Genomic DNA, 17,605 nt, shown 5'->3' on the forward strand with positions numbered 1-17,605 from the left:
ACAGACTTAGTCAATTTTTACAACCATTCTTACGATTATTTATCAAGAAGAGTACAGCTTAATATGCAAAAGAAAAATATTACAATGACTTATATAAAAAAAATCACAATTACATCCTTACCTGAAATACTTTAATGCTTGGGCTTCTTATTGAATTTGGTAGTGGTAAGAGGTGTCTTTTTAAAGAAATAAGCAGTCTTCAGTGTTTTTATAGCATTGATTACTACAGAAATTATACTTCTTTTACTTCTTGTCTTGAAGGGTGAACAAAATAAACAAACTGAAAATACTACAATGAATGGTAAATGATGAAAGATTTACAGTACAAAAAACAGTGTAAAAAGGAAGACAAGTTTAAATATTGTTGTGTAAGAAAGTGATGAAAATAATACAAGAATGAGAATAAGTAAAATGATAGGCTGGAACATCTGGGAAGGTAAATGCAGAGACAAAGAGAAGAGTTAATTAATAATAAAATTTTTAAAACTTAAATTTATATTAACTAATCTAAGCATTCATCCAATTTAAGATGAAGAACCCTCCCTTAAGCCTAGACTTACAAAATCTGAAACCTCTTATTATTATACACAGTGCTTTCTCCCACTCTGATCTCTATTTTTTCCCCCTGAAGGTATAATTGAAAACCCACATGCTCAACGTGTTCAAAAATCTGCTACAAGGAAACTAAAAACCAACTATTTGACATAATTAGAGAAAAAAAAATAAGCTTTAACATTTCAAAATCCAACAAGTTGTATCATAAAACTTTTTTTTCCATAGCAAAGCAGAGCAACATGCAAGGTAAATAAGCAATAGGGTTGCAATTTTTCTAGTTGTGACTAACAGGCAGTTAATTTAATGTCATGCTTCTGTGTAGTGACTGATTTTTGAGTGTAAATCTCTTGCGTGTCTTAAAAGCCATGCATGCTCTTGTACTTCCGTGGCTTCTCCAATGGATACTGGACAGGAGGCTTGCCAGAGAGGTAGCAGTGCCTATGTTTTACAAATTCCCTTTTATGTGGTTAATTCTGACAAAATGCATGGGTCTTTGGCCACCATACCTGGCTAGAGCAGCTCAGTCCAATTCATCAGTTGTGCCTCTACAAATTAGGATGAAGGAAAAATGCTGGTTTTCCCTGTTCGGGAATAGTTATTACTATTTCTTTGAATTAGCGTTGCGTTAAAGCTAACGTAAAACACTCCTTCCCCAGTCCTGAGATTCTCAGCTAGAGAGCTGGCAGTGATGTGTTTCTAGAAATAATGATCATGTTACCACCATTCGTGGCAAAGGAGAGGCTTCCAGTTTTTCCTCTTGGTGGGGCTCTAGACACAATATCACCTCTCTTTACTGCGGGTTTGTACATCTGTCAGTAGTTATACGATACTCCTGGATATTTAATAATGAAAAACAAAATTACTTTAAACCCAACTTGAATCTTGGGTTTAATCTTGAACCTGAAAATCTACAACTGAAGATTCCCATTTGGGATCTTCTTGCAGGTTGATCAGTTAGAATCAGTAGAGTAGTACCGAACATGCTGACAAATAATGATGTATCTTCAACATCCTTTAATCTTGACACAAAAACTGAGGGGGTGTGTGCACATTTCCTTTTTAAACACAACAGCGGGGAGGTCGTTACTAAGTGACTGGGTTATGGAGACCTGAGGCCTGAAGAAGGACAGTGTGAGAAAACAGTGTGCTGTGGGGCCACCAAGCCCAGTGAGGCTCTGAGCGGGGGGAAGGGGGGGGGTCCCTAAAGCGGGGCGTGGAGGTCGGTGCGCGGAGACGCCCCGCCAGGGACCACGAATCCGCGGACCTGCCTCGCCATCGCCGTGGCTCGCAATAGGCAGAACTGTACCTGACTCACGGATATGGGCTCCTCGGCGCCGCGGTCTTCCGCAGACTTGGGCACCTCCAGGCGGTCGATGAAGGTCTGCAGCTCCTTGCGGAAGGCTTTCATCTGCGCGTTGATGCGGTAGAGCAGCTCGTGCTCGCGGATGCGGCTGCCGTCGTCCTCCTCATCCATCAGTCCGAACAGGTCCCCGTTGGCCACGTAGATGCGGGCCTCGGTGATGATGGTGCTGGTGTCGGCGATGAGCCGGTCGATGGTCTTGCCCAGGCGCTCGGCCTCCGAGCGGATGTCCTTCATCTGCTGCCGGTCGGAGAAGCTCTTGGGCCAGGGCCCGGGCGCCGGGTAGAAGGAGCGGGTGGGCGTCAGGCAGCGGATGTTGCGCACCTCCTCCGAGTCGCTCTCGCCGCCGATGGGCCCTTCGCGCTTGCGGTGCGGCGGCCGCGAGTCGTCGTCGCTCTCCTTCTTGCCCGCGTCGCTCTCGGCGTCGCTGTCGCGGGGGCTGCCGCGGATGCCCAGGTGCGAGGCCAGGTCGTAGCGCTGCATGTTGGACATAAGCACGCGGTTCTCGTACTGCAGCTGCATGACCTTGCCGCTGAGCTCGTTGATCTGCAGGCGTGCCGCCTTCAGCTCCTCCTGCAGAGCCTCGGTCTTGGCGCTGTCGTGGTGCCGCGCGCTCTCGTGGCCGCCGGACTTGTACTTGTACTTGTTGAGCTCCGCCGTGATGCGCTTGTTCTGCTCCTCCAGGTCGGCCACGTTCCGCCGCAGCAGCTCCGTCTCGTCTTCCACCAGCTGCAGGTGCTGCCGCAGCTCCGACAGGGATTCGCTCTGCTCCCTCATGAGTGGGTTGGCCGAGCCGTTGAAGTCGTCCCCCCTCAGGTCGTCCAGTTCGGCCTTCAGGCCTCTGTTCTCCACCTCCAGTTCGACGATTTTCCTGCCCAGGATGTTGGCTTCTTCCTCCACCAGTCGCAGCCGCAGCTTGAGTTCAGCCTCCCTGGTGCTGGGAGGGCCCCCCGCTTCTCCTTTGGGCAGAGGACTGTCCAGATCCCCATAAAAGGATCTGTACTTCTGAAGCTCGTGTTCGAATCTGTCCTTTTCTTTATCAATCTTGGCCATCTTCTTTCTCATCAAAGCGGCTTCTTCCTTCACGAACTGCAGCTGGCATTTTAGATCTTCATTGTCCTCCTCATTTGAGGAAAAGAAGGGAAGAGGAATAGATCATTTTATGTAAATCGAGAAAACAAAGAGGACACCTGCAAAAATAATGGCTTTTTCTTGTAATTAAGATTCAACGAGAGAGAGACAAAGCGCGAGAGAAAAGTAGATGACGTATACTTTCTACAAATCATTTAAGATTATTTGGCAGATAAAAAATTAGGACAATAGCACATCCTGGAAACAAAAAGAGAAACACTGTGGTCATCACTATTCAGCGATTATCATATGTTGTAACTGCACACAACTGTTGGGATGTCATTTCAATAACATTTGTTTTGTATGTTTTACATGATATGAATTCCCCTGTCTATAAATAAATGTGAAACCTATTCCCTGGAAGGAACGTGGACTTAACATGCACTCACTGCCATTTACTGAGCACTGACTCTCAGCCATTTTCTGTAAAGTTCTTTATACATGTGACCTAATTTAACGTTAGTAAACTTACTAAGTAGTATTCATTGAAATACTTGGTTTAAAGATGTTCAATAACTTGTTCAAGGTTACAGAGCTGGTAAGTGGCAAAAGACAAAGGTGAAATTTGAATTCATTTCTGCCTGACTCTCAAGCTTATGATCACTCTAAATGGTCAAAGAGGGTAATCTCTTCTTCCATCTTTATTCAAAGCAGAATTGCCTTTTAAAGGCGTTAAAGTAAGGGAATTTTAACACCGGCCTGGCACGTCCAAGGAGAAACTGGACAGTGTTTCATCCAGATCACTTGAAAAGTAAAATGTATTCCCCATCAGCCTGAAATGGATAAAGTTGGCTCTGTCTGGTAAATGGACGGTAGCACAGGCTCAGAGCTAATATGAAAGCACATTTGTCCAGGGACACATCTCCCGGAGACAGTTTCCCAAAACTCTCTTCTAAGTACATACTTTGGGTCACTTATGTAACTTCTGTGGGTTTTGTTTTCCTCATGTTTAAGTGGAAATAAAAATGCCTTCCTTTCCCAGCCATGAGTCAGCGGTGCTTGAGATGAGTTGTGCAAAAGTAGCAGCAACCACTGGTGGTGAAGGTGAGAATAATAAGTTTCTGCCAGAGATGCTCATTAAATATGAGATGAAAGAGATGAAAAGATGGAGAGAGATGAAAGAGATGGAGAGAGCAGGGCACAGGTCTCCTGTCCTCCCATCTGCTAATGAGAATTAGTACGGAAGGGTTGAGAGCTGCTGAGTGTGCAGAGCCTGACCATCCCATTCTTTATATTATTATGCCCTGACATTAGCCCTGTGAGGAAGGTGATCTAGGTCTACTTTATAGAAAAGGAGATGAGCTTCAGAGAGGTTAGTAAACCAGTAGAGCACAAGTTAATAAGTGACAGAGCACATCTGTATTCTGACTGATTCCAAAACTCTTATTCTTTCCACTGTACATGTTGCCTCTAGAAAAGCAGCCCAAGAAAAGAAAATTAGGATATTGGGGAAAAATTAAAAAAAAAAAATTAGATGTGTTGGCCTGTATGCTTTCCTCTAGAAGAGGTTTAGAAGAAAGGACAGAAGCACAGAGAAAAGACAAGAGAGAACCTCAGGAGCACAGCAAGAGAGAAGAATGAGAATGTATGTCCCACGTCATGTAGAGCTGACATGAGAATCCATTTCACAAGGGAAGAGAGAAGGTGCTTTGCAAGAGACTGTGTGTTGGGCCCTCACACTAATTCAGTGAGGATAAAAGCAAGGACACATTACAATGTTTAATAGCACAGCAACAGGAGGAGCAAAGAGAACCCTGATGTTTCCAGCTTAGGTGTCTTGATGGATGAGGCCGCTAATAACAGGGATAGAGAATGAGCCAAGAGGAGCAGGTATGAACACAATAGATCTAAGTGTATTAAACTACTGTCTTTGAGGGCTGTCAGTGGAGGGCCATCTAGTGGAAACATCTATCAACAGGCAAGTGGAATTTCAGGCCCAAGATGACAAAGATTATATACTCTGACCCTGCAGAGACTTCAGGTCCAAAGGGGAGAACATGAGAATGCGTAGAGGTGATGGTTGAAGCTATGACAATGGCTTTGAAAGCAACCAAAAAGAGGAGGGAAAGAAAGAGAGACCCAGAAGAAATGATTAAAGGGTTGGTGGGGGCAGGAGTCAAATATCATGTAAGAATTTGAAACGATGTTTGAATAGAAACGTGATGCAGCAGTATGCTTATCAAATATGCTTTTATATAGACTAGGCTTTGTTGGGAAGTAAGAGTAGGGGAGACTGGGGGGTTAGGTTGAGCTACACGTATGATAGAACTCCTTGATTGCAAGGCAAGGCATTTATTTGCTAGTAAAAAAAAAAAAAAAAAAAAAAAGTAAAATGCTGCAGTTTGAATCTAACCCAAACAGCAGTGGATGTGATATAAGCCACAGATTGGAGCAGAGTAACACCTTACTAGGCTATGTTAAGCAAGTATAAAAAAGAAGGATATCTGATTTGTGTATATGTAAGCTCTCCTGCCCAAAGGAATGAAAACATAAATATTATTTTAAGACTTGGACATATACTACATGTAACAAAGTCACTATGAGGGAAGGAGAATGATGGGCATGATAGTCACTATTTTTTATTTGTTTTAAAGAAATCTTCTCAAGATACAAAATGATAGTTTCTGCAGTGCTGAGAACTTAAGAACCCTGTACGCTAATGTGCCCTGCAGGCTCAGCCTGTCACCTAACTATTGTAGCTGCATTTGCAACTGAGCAGGGAAATACTGTATGTAAATGGTGAAAATGTTAAATCAGAGATGGTAGGGAAAGTGTCTGGTTGACAGCAACTGAGCAGTACATGCTTGCTCTTATTTTCCACAGTGAATGCTAGGCAAGAAACATTGTAATGCTTTGAAATGAGAAGCACGTTGTCTCTTATTTTTGTGTATGTTAAAGACATACTCTTTTTTTTTTAAGTTGATTTATTTATTTATTTTGAGGCAGGGGGAGGGGCAGAGAGAGAGGGAGAGAGAAACCCAGAGTTTGCTCTGTCAGCATGGTGCCTGATGCAGGGCTCAATGTCACGAACCATGAGATCATGACATGAGCCGAAATCAAGAATTGGATGCTTAACCAACTGAGCCACCCCAGCACCCAAAGACTCACTCTTAAGAAAGCACAAATGACCTGTGAAGAAGGGGAGCATAAAGATGATGAGGGGCCAAAAGAAGTGAGAAGAGTCTGGCTTTGACTCAGCCACTGCCAGAAGCTACATTACACTCTAAATGAATTACATGCATTAAACTCATTTAATTTGTACAAGAATGCTCTATTACGATCCCATTTTATAGATGAGGAAACAATGGCATAGAAAGAATAAGTAACTTATCTAAGGCCATACAGCTGGCATGCTACTGTTCTTAATTGTCACGCAAAACCATTTCTCAGTAAAGTCACTGTGCTGCTGAAGGAGCATGTAAACAATTCATCAGAGAAGCTGAAGCAAATAAAAATGAAGTACAAAGCTGTACAAATAATAGGAGGTTGAACCATATGAAATTGCTTGGGTCAAAATCACAGCATGTTGACAATTTCATTTGGCTTAACCTAGCAAAAGGGGACACAGGAGTATCCAAAAGTGCATATTGAACATGTTGCAGTGTCAGACACTAGACACTGACAAGTTAAAGATGAATAACATGACCCATGACTACAATCTCCCCTGGCTAAGTATGGGAGCTGAATACGTAAACAAGAATTACAATAGAATGGGATGCTTGCAGTAATCTAAGAATCAATGGTCCTCAACCCTGACTGAGCAATAGAATGATCTGTGACTACTTTATAATTGAAATCTCCCACCCGAGACAGTTCCGACCAATCTGCTGGGGTGGGTTTTTAAAAACCCTACAGGTAATGATCTCTGAAAATAAATGAACCGGAAACACTAGCAGGGACTTCAAAGGCCACAACAGCATACTTAGGAATTTCCCAGGCATTTGGGCCATGACATAACAACTGGTGGACTGCAATGTTTCTTGACTGCTGTAAGATCCCAGGTCCCACTAACAAACTGATGAAAGCTGTGGATGTCTTTTACAGAAAGGTACCCAAGTGCACATGGAGTGGGAGGGTCATAGAGTTAAGAAACAAACAAGTTATAAACAAAAGAGTTGGAAACAGATAAGCATTCCTGGATAAGAGAGTGTGGTTGAAAAAAATAAATAAACTTTAACACAGTAAGTATAACAATAGGCCACATGTGGGTTTTTAAAAAAGTAAACTGCTGATTAAAGCTGACTTAGGATTTTAGAACAGGGAGAATATAGCCCCTTCTCCTTCAGTGAGGTGGAGAGAATTGATGGCAACATGTGAAATGATCCTTAGCAAAATACATGGAGACAGGTGGCTAAAGTTATGGCAAAGACAGAGTGAGAAAGTTGTAGTGACAGAGCATATTTGCATTTATTAAGGAAACCATGAGAAAGAGAGAAAGTGGAGTAATGATCTTAATATGAGACTGTCTGGGATTTTTGAACTGCTAAAGTCTATCAATGTCCTTGTGCCAGAACCAGGAGATATATTAACTAAGAACAGAGCAGGAAGAGAGAAGAAAAGGAAAGATAAACATTTATTATGCTGTGCTTTAAAAAAAATGGAGGCAAACTTTTTCAAATTTTGGATATTTAAACATTGCTTCAGGTAAAATTATTATCTAACGAGAAAATGCCTTGTAAAAATTTTAAAAAAAGGTATGCTATAGTATGAGATTCCAACTTATGCAATTAAAAGTCCCTGACTAGCTAAGTGTTTTTAGAGAGCCATAATGTCACTTCTGTCCCCAAATATTTCCTCTTCTGTCTTAAAATCTCCTTCATTACATCCATTAGTACCTTCTGCTCACCCTGAAAGCAGAGCTTTCAGAGTCTTTTCAGAGTCTTTACTGTGGCTATATTTCTAAAGTTCTTAACAAGCCCATGTTGAATACATTTTTTAAAAGATTTTATTTTTAAGTAATCTCAGCACCCTATGTGGAGTTCAAACCCACAACCCCAAACCCCAAGATCAAGAATCTCATGCCCCACTGACTGAGTCAGCCAGACACCCCCGAATACATCTTTTAACTTTTATTTTTATTCCTTCGTTTCCTTTTTTTTTTTTTTTTTTTTTTTTTTTTTTTTTTTTTTTTTTTTTTTGCTTCTCTAATCACCGGCATAGATAATTACTTCCTTCTAGGGCTCTTATCACCAGCCTCTCTCTCCCCTCACCACCTCTTCCTACAACATTCCTTTCTTTACTCACTCCTAATGCTATAGGAACACCCATTCTATTGACTTTATTAATTATGAGTGAACAAGATTAACCCCATGCGTACATTTCTCAAACATAGCGATACATAAGGTACAAATGGCATATTGCTATGTGCTTATTGCGTAAAAGCAATAACAGGGATGTTAGTTAGTGTTAACATTACAAGCCACGATACTGAATGCTTTATACTGCCTGTATGTATAGTACATAATGGATGTAAACTTTCCTTTGCATGAGTGTATCTGGCTACCATGTCCACTTACAGACGAAGATCGTTATTATGTACATTTGCATAATACTTGATGTACCAGTTGAAATTTTATCTCCACATACCTCTGTGGGAGTCTGTTGAGTCTTTTTTTCGGATTTTGGCAAATCTTTGCTTCCTCTTCTTTTTAAGGATAGCTGAAACAAAGCAGGGATGTATTTAGTTTGGTGAACTATCATTTTAACTCCATTTTATGTTTTTAAGTGTTTAATGTCATGTGACCAAACCAAGCCAAATAAAAAGTGTTAGTTCAATAATCATAAAGGAGGAAAAAACACCAAACCACGTAGATTTTTTCTTCAGACTGGGAAATACTTCACAGTAGAAGAGTAAGTGGCAATCATCTAAATAATCTGAGGAAGGGCAGAAAATCTACCGTGGAGCTGCAGAGAACAACCTGGATAAAATTCAGACTGATGACCCAATATGCGACATATTCCAAATGAAAGCAAATCCCTGTTAGCATTCTGCATCACCAAAATGGGAAAAAAAAGAGGAATAGGGTATTTCCAGTCAAAGGCAGGTTTCTATAAGCTTGTAAAGACAAACTTTTACTGGGTTTGTGTAGAATTGGAACAATTTTACTCTTTCCTCACCACACATCTACGCAAACAAATACAATACACAGATACCCATACAAACGTGTAGTATGTAGGGGATGGTTACAGTGAAATGGAGAGGACATGTTCTTTCCAAAGGAGCAGGCTGACTGGGTGACTCACTCGGTTAGGTGTCTCACTTTGATTTCGGCTCAGGTCAGGATCTCGCGGTTTGTGAGATCAAGCCCTGCATTAGGCTCCACGTTGATGGCACGGAGCCTGCTTGGGATTCTCTGTCCCTCGCTCTCTGCCCCTCGCTCTCATGCCCCACTTGCATGCTCTCTCCCTTCTCTCTCTCAAAATAAATACATAAAGTTAAAAAAATAAATAAAGGAGCAGGCTGAGAGGGAATTAGCTTCAGCTGATTGGTACAATACAGGAATGTGGGCTTTTCCTAGAGTAGCTAGGAATTTGGATATTGTATTGGTTGGCCCTAACTGAAATTCAGACAAACAACACTTTGTAGGTCAAAAAATACATATCTAGTGCCAAATCCTTTCACGGAACAGCAATATACGATCCCTGGTACTCTGTTCCATTTCTCAGCACCAATATAATAAGAAGGGTCCTTCTGTATAAATAATAATCCATATGTATGAATACCTACCATATACCTAATATTGTACTGGATATCCAAATATCAATTAAATAGTACACTTATCATCAGGAAGCTCAGAATACACCATGGGAGACAGAGAAGCGAACAATTATACTGATTGGTAAATGCCATGCTTTAGGTTCTGTGAAGCAGGGGCTTTGTCTTAGCGTGGCATCACCACTATTAGGATAGTACTTCATCACATGACAGCTATTGGGAAAAATATTTGCTGAACTAATGAACAAATATAAAATAGGAGGTTGTGAGGTCAAAGAGGAAGATGGGGATATAGAGCGAATATAAAGGCAGGAAAGGCTTCTCAAAAGAGGAGGTTTCATGAAATTTGCAAAGAACTTCAAATTACATTTTTCCCATGTTCCTTTCTAACCCATATCCAGTGTTCAATGTAGGCATATGTTCAGGCCCAGAAGGCAGAGGCTGCATTGCTGCAACTGTTTGCATTCAGTATGAAATTTAAACTACAGAGACAAATGAATGGCCTGTGTGCTTATTTCCACTTCTTTACAGAAAGATGCTATGTTGCTTGTATAATCTTAGAAACAAAAGCTGTGGGGACTGATTCGCCATAACCAAAAGTGGTTTACAAACCAATCAGCAAAAACAGTCCCAAGAAAACCCAAGAATATAGCAAGATGAACTAGGGAATCCTGGAACAGTCTGCGTAGGGGCTACCTACAAAGAAGCACTCAAATTCACTTTATTAAATATTTACTGAATACACTTATTTTGAATATATTTTTATACATTTATTAGTGCTTACTAATGCACTTCATAAGGTACCTGTGATACAATAATAATAAAACCAGCCTAATCACTGCTTATTATGAGGTTCCTAATTTACCTGGTAAGTGGTCTTTTCGGTCTGCAATTTACAACAGTGTGATGAAAGAAATGATAATGTAAAGATAATATTAACTGGCATCGATTGAGCACGAATTCATGTCAAACACTTTACATACATTATCTCAATTAATTCTTAAAACATCCCTTCAATTTAACAAGCTCTCCAGGTGATCCTGACGCATGATAAAGTTTGAGAAGCACTGGTCTGAAATCATTGCTTGATAAGTAGCAGAATCAGGTTTTGACCCAAGTCATTTTGATTTTTATTATACTAGATCATAAGGAGAAAGGCTTAAGTCATTCTGGGGAGGAGATGGTGTGGGGAGCTAAGGATAATTTCCAGAAAGAAGTAATATCTTATCTTAAATCTGGAAGAAGAGGAGTAAGCCAGTCAAAGAGAAGAGCAGAAAGGGTAGAGCAAAGCCTTGCATGTGGAAAAACCATTTCTGGGAAACAATTCAGTATGTCTGTAACAAAATGTAAGGAGAATAAATGATGGTGATGGCATGAGTCAGATCTTGAAGGATACTGAATAGGGTTGTTTCAAGAAAAAAGCATCCATAATCAGACTGTCACAGAAGAAACATACACACAAAAGTAGAAGTTCCAATGGCCATGAGGTAAAGGGCCATCATACAAGGGAAATGAGGGGAGGTACGTTCTAATTCTGAGAGCTTTTTGGAGGGGGTCTTTATTTTTCATTCATTCCATAGATATTTGTTGGGTTCTGGCATATAAATGATACTATATAGTTATACAAATATGACTGAGCAATATTCTATTCTCCTCCCCACCAAAGAGCTAACTTTATGATGGTTAAAAGCACGCAGATAATTAACTAAAACAGTAGACAGAATTAACTAAGGGCAATAAATGAAGAACAAAAGATCGAGAGGACAAAGAAGCAGATATGATCCCAGATCTGCAGAAACCAGAGGAAATCATCTAAGATGGCTGATCTTTGAAGGATGTACAAAATGTCAACAAACATAAAACCAAATAAAAGAAGAAGCAAGGAGTCAGGAGAATAGGTGTGTCTTTATACATCACTGCCTTTCTGACAAAAAGTAATGGAGGCAGAGACACTACAGAGGTGAGGCCGAAGAAGGCACTTATAGGGCTGAGGTCAGCTTGTGGAGCTGAGAAATTTAGACTTTATCCTGTGGGCAATGTTAAAATGAGCCCTCTAAATTAATATAGGAGAAATGCTGAAACCAGGCCATCGTTTCCTAAGAGGCATTTTCTATTTTACTTTTATTTGAATAGCAATCAAGCAAGGTGTCAAACCCACAGCCCTGAAAAAAGATTTCTTCCTGAATAAAGGTACACAGCCTTTAAGGTGCCTCTAGTCCAAGTACCTTTAATAATCACATTTAAATGTTCAATAAATATTTCATCATCTTTTCATATTCCAGCAAGTTTTTATTAACTTTCTGACTCCAGTAAAACAAAGATGAGGCTCATCTGGATAGGGAAAGTTGGAGAAATAATGTAAATCCAGTCTCTTTCTTGTGAGTATAAATTTTCATCATCTCCCCCTCGTCATCTGGGCATCTCTTCAGGGAAGCAGTTTGGGATGCTAGAACGAAATCTCACATTTCATCTTTGCTCTCGAAGTAGGTGCTTCCTACTAGATAAATATGTTGAAAACATGTCTTGCCCATGTCTTAATTCTTTGCATTCCCTGCCCCAACTAGCCCAAAAGAGACTGCTGTTCTTTTTATCCATGTGAAGGCCAGGAATTCAAGACTTTTTCCCAAAAAATATGTTGGCACAGCAATTATATAAAATGGGTTGTTTGTGTTCTAAACAAACAATTGTTTGTTTTGAGACTGCCCTTTTTCCTCAGCTGAAATTTGGTCCGCTTCTTAATAGGTAGCATCTCAGCGATTAAACAACCTGTCTGAAATGGCACCGAAAGACAGAGTATATATAAAAGTCTCCTATGTATTTGATAAAATTAAAGAGATCCATTTGTACAGTGATGAAATCAAGAAGGAAACCATAACTGTATTAATATCTAGTATTTATGAGTACTAAATGTCTGCTGTGCACATTTCTAATTGCTTAGTATGTAAGTACTCATTTGATCTTGCAACCGTCTTAGGAGTTTGGCACCATTATCTGAAGCACACCAAGGAAAAATCATCAGCTAGTAAGTGGTTGAATCCCGAGGTAAGTTATCCAGCTTCAGAGCTCTTGTTCTGAACAATGACGTTACAATGTTCCTCCAAAGGAAGAAAAGTACAGGATTATATTATTTCTAAGCATATTCTTCTTTATGCTATTCCACCACTGCTGCATGGGCTTGGGGCACTAGTTTACATACATTACACACAATCAATGTGTTTTTCTATTTTTAACATAGGAGTCACCAGAAGTGACATACACACTCATTGATTCTCACAGTTGTCCTATAAATATTGCGACTTAGGGCAACATTGGGAAGGAGAAATGGGGATTACCAATTTAAGACTGGGGGAAAACTGAAAGAAGCAGGAACTTTGCTTTGCTATGGTCTGAATGTTTACGTTCCCCCCCCCCCCGCCCCCATCCAAATTCTTATCTTGAAATCCTCATGTCCAATGTGATGGCATTTGGAGATGGGGCCTTTGGGAGGTGCTTAGGTCATAAGGGGATGGATGGGTCATGGATGGGATTATTGCCCTTACCAAAAGAGACTCAGAGAGCACCCCAGTCCTTTCTGTCCAGTGAGTATACAAGTCTGCAACCTAGAAGAGGGCCCTCACCTGGCCATGCAGGCATCCTGATATCAGACTTCCAGGATCCAGAACTGTGAGAAATAAATTTCTGTTGTTTATAAGCCACCCAGTATGTGGTGCTTTGTTATAGCAGCTGAAATGGACTAAAACAGGCTTCATTCCGTTTTGAAGGGGAACAGGAGAGGCTCTAGAAGTCTTCCCTCCTTCCATCCTATTATATCCTGGATGCCTACCAGAGAGTCTGGCAGAGGATAGGCTGGCAAGAGTGCCCAGAGATCTTGCTCACAAACATTCTCCACCACCTCCCTTAAAAGGATGAAGCAGGATCCCAAGCTCTATATGAAGACAGGATCTTGGGGCCCAAAAGGAATGTGGGTGAAGGAAGCGAGCTAGGATTATCCCGTCGTGCCATTCTGTGCAAAATCTTCCAGCAGTTTTCCACCTCACTCAGTATCAGAGCCATGCTTTACTAAGGCACAGGAGACCTCAATTACACACTGGATTTATCCCAGTAATGTTTTAAAAAGACTTCACCAGACTTCAACCAAGACCAATTAAAATATTTCACTGTTAGGCTCAGGCATTTTTTTTTTTCCCCAAAGTTCCCACGGTGAGTACAGTGTGCTCTGAGAATCACTGTTCTGCTCCACGCAGACCCTCCGTCACCTCCTCCAAACAAGCTCTTCGGCCTCATCTGCCGCCACTCTCCTCCCCTGCTTTCCTTGCCCTAGTGTCACCAACGTCCTTGCGGTTCCTCAGACATGCCAAGCATGCTCCAAAGAGGGGCCTTTCCTCTGCCTACAAGCACTCTTCCTTCCTACACTCCCATATCCACCCCAGCAACTCCTTCGGGGTCCCTAATCAGAGTCCTTCCTCTACGATTGCATACAAAACAACAAATAACTCCATACAAAATACCTCCTCTAGTCTCTTGCTCCATGCACTGCTTGTCGTCCTAACCTCGCTTTATTTTTCTTCATAGCTCCTTTCACCATCTGACTTGTGTATTCGATTCATGCCTATCTCCTCATCCTGCAACATGAGCTCCACCCACGCAGGAACTATGTGTTGTTCCCTACAGCTCCGGCTCTTAGAAATATACCTGGAATGAAGTAGTTGCTCAGACAGTATCAACTGAATGCAGAGACCACCACTTAGACCTGGTTTCTTACACATTTGTTTTTGAAGCATTCGAATCCAAGAAGTTGGTAGAAGGTTAAAACAAAGAAATAAAAGTCCAAAGTTCCATTTAAAGTTTATAAAAATAAAACTTTTCAATAGAAAAAACCTAAAGAGCAAAAATGATGAGCTGAAAAGTATTTAAAATGGGACATACAATATACCTTCACGGCGCTCTAATATTTTTCTTGATTTTTACCAATCCCACTTTCCCCAGTGTCAAAAATTAAGATTTTGGCTCTCAAATTCATTTGTAAAGGATACCTGATACCAACATTCTTTGGTTTTGTGGCCGATTTTGTGGTTTCTACTCAGCAGCTCCTCTCACACAGTTTGTGTTCTGGTGCTGACCTTCAAAGTCTCCAGAGCCTTGGCTTCAAGCCCAGGTCACAGAGACTCTTCTCCAAGTTGCTTTCTAAAGTGCATTCTCTTTGCTCTCACTCATGGAAGGACCAAGTCAATGACTCTCCCACTCTTTCCCTTTTCCTCACCTTGGAGAAACACCAAGGTGAATATTCACCAATATTCACCAATATTCACCAATGTGAATATTCTGATGTGAACTAAGTTATTTTCCGTGTTATCTAACTCACCAAGGGTTTACAAAAAATAGTCAGGAAATTATCGGCATAAAGGCACCTAACCTTTGGGTTCCAACCACTGTCTATTATACGTTAGACTTAAGACTTACATTAGTGATTAGGTTTTCCACAGTAAGACTGTTCACAAAACTAGTTGTATTTCTCCCTTTCCAGTAGGCAGTCCATTTGCAATGTGCCCCATTAAGAGGCAGAGACTCTTTCCGCGGCTCTTCAAACAGGGCTGGACTTGGGACTTGTTTGGAGTAATAAAATATGGCGGGAGTAAAATGTGGTAGGAGAGGTGATGCTGACGCTACCCTCAAGAGACGCTTGCACACTCTGCTCACTGTGTCTTGGACACACGCTGCCCCATGTGATAAGCCTGGGTGGAATAGTTTGCTGGACGGAAAGAGTCACATGGCCTAGTTATTCCCACTGACCTGGACGATAGTCAGCAAACTTCCAGATGCAGAGCCTCTGAGCTGACAGCTGGCCAAAAGTAAATGCCAGGACCCAACTGAGACCACAATAATCCATATAGAGGACCATAGAATTATGTAAATAAATGACAGTTGTTTTAAGCCACTAAATGGTTACAAAGCAAAAGTGGATACGTTTTTCAACTATGTTTCACCATTGGAATTGAAAAAGTCCCAGTTGATATTTATGAAAGAAAAAAAAATCCCTTATTCAAATTCCAGAAAAGCAAATGGCCCATGTAAAAAGTCAAGAAAAAGAGTAGAAGTGGGTTATCAAACACAGGAACTAATAAAGCTCAATGTACTTTCCTTGTTTTTATTTTTCCCCTGCCTTTGACAATATTTTGATTCCATAAAGTATTTTTTAATAAAACTGAGCTTTAAATAAATTGTTATAAAAGGCCACCTTTCAGTTCTATACTGCAGATGCTTCTTTTAATAAAAGTAGGTGTTCAATTAGCACCAAAGGTGTGATAGGAGTTAAAAGCTAATAAAGTTCATCTTAACAGTCAAGTATATTACACAGTCTGGCTTGGCACATTTTTGAAGTATTTTTTCCATTTGAACTTAGCTTTTATTCTTCCTTTTAAGGAAGAAGTGATGTATAACATTTACAGTGCTTCCCTAGATCTAGGTTTCTTAAATATATCTGTCAATTCCACTAAAACTAAAGTTTTATCAAATTGTTTGTTCTTTTGTTTGTATAGCTTTCCCAGGCATGGGAAGAAAAATAACTTTAATTTTAAAAGACTTTCTACTTAAGCCAATTTACAGAATAGAAACATAAAGCATTTAAAGGAAGCTGTGCCCAAACAATCCTTAATTGTAATGTAAGGATTAGATTTTGCAAATTTCTAATGCTTGTTAGTTAAGAAGACCAGAATTCAGAAAAGAACAGAATGGAGAAGAGAGTAAAAGAAAGAAACCAGTAATTCATTTATTCCAAGAAACAACCTTGGAAGATTCAGAAAAGGAAACTGATCAACAGTTTAAATCCAGAATTTGTTCCTATAAGATACTAATAAATTTAAAAAGCTGTGCACTTTTCATTCTTAGGAAAGATAGTGATCCCCTTCTGCATGTTGACACAGAGGTACGTGTCACAGAGGTGGAGAGATAGATCTGGCATACAGAAGTGTATATCATGGAGGCGGAGCCCCAGTTCTGCAGGAATAAATCAACCTTCTTCTGCCAGGAGGTCATCTCCTTTTCTATCTTACAAGCCCATTCCTATCTTCCGAGTTATGAAGCTTCCAAACCTTGTGTTTTTTTTTTGTTGTTGTTGTTGCTGTTGTTCATTTTTTTTTACCTCCAGTGAATGCCTAAATGAACACTTTTAAAAGCTGGAAAAGCTCCTTTTCTTGCTGTAAAACCTTAAACCAGTGCCAGATTTGTCTTAGTTATTTTATTTTTAAGTAAAAGAATCCACTAAGTTTTCCTTTCCTTGACTCCTTCACCTTTCTCCCTTTGTGCTAAGGTAGATATCTACAGCAAGGTCAGGTTGACTAGAGAGTTGTATAAATTCTTTATTGCTAGGGAATACTAATGAGTGAACTTTGTAGAGCATGCTAGGAAGCCAGGATACCAATGAAAGAGAAACATTTGAATCTTTTTGTCTTTTTAAGAATCAGGATTATCTCAGGGCCACATGGCTTTGAATGGCTCTAGAGATGCACAGTATCTTTCTTTCATGAAAGTCATTGTTTGGTACGAATAATTACTTTGGAACTCTTCTGCTTTTTTCCTAGCATATTGCTTGCTAATAGTGCTTCAATGTTTTTACATTGGAACTCACTTTCCATGATTAGTAAGTACAGTGAAATTCAGGTAAGCCAGTAACTTGAAGAGCAAAATATTGAATTTAATCCCAGATATATTCGGGAGAGAGAGAGAGAGAGAGAGAGAGAGAGAGAGAGAGAGAGAGAGAAATGGAGGTTCATTATTTAATGGGATGTGGTTACTATAGAACCGGAGGAAGTGAACTTGGAAGGAAGCTGGAGTTCATATTGTAACAG

At 40.4% G+C, this 17,605-nt stretch overlaps 1 protein-coding gene across 2 annotated transcripts in view; it reads right to left on the bottom strand.

Annotated features, from left to right (window-relative positions):
* Positions 1 to 314: 314 nt before the first annotated feature.
* MTCL3 (MTCL family member 3) overlaps positions 315 to 17,605 on the bottom strand; it is a 43,389-nt gene continuing 26,098 nt past the window's right edge. Inside the window, exons 5-7 of one of the 2 annotated variants that reach the window (XM_060616609.3) lie at positions 8,633 to 8,704; positions 1,871 to 3,037; positions 315 to 428 (exon numbers count right to left, since the gene is read on the bottom strand). In XM_060616609.3, coding sequence (XP_060472592.1) covers positions 318 to 428; positions 1,871 to 3,037; positions 8,633 to 8,704 — 1,350 coding nt within the window. In that variant the 3' untranslated portion in view covers positions 315 to 317. Of the gene's footprint in view, positions 429 to 1,861; positions 3,038 to 8,632; positions 8,705 to 17,605 lie in introns of both variants that reach the window. The other variant, XM_060616608.3, reaches the window with a different exon arrangement.

Source organism: Panthera onca, chromosome B2, assembly GCF_046562875.1.
Source record: "Panthera onca isolate mPanOnc1 chromosome B2, mPanOnc1 haplotype 2, whole genome shotgun sequence".
Taxonomy (NCBI): domain Eukaryota; kingdom Metazoa; phylum Chordata; class Mammalia; order Carnivora; family Felidae; genus Panthera; species Panthera onca.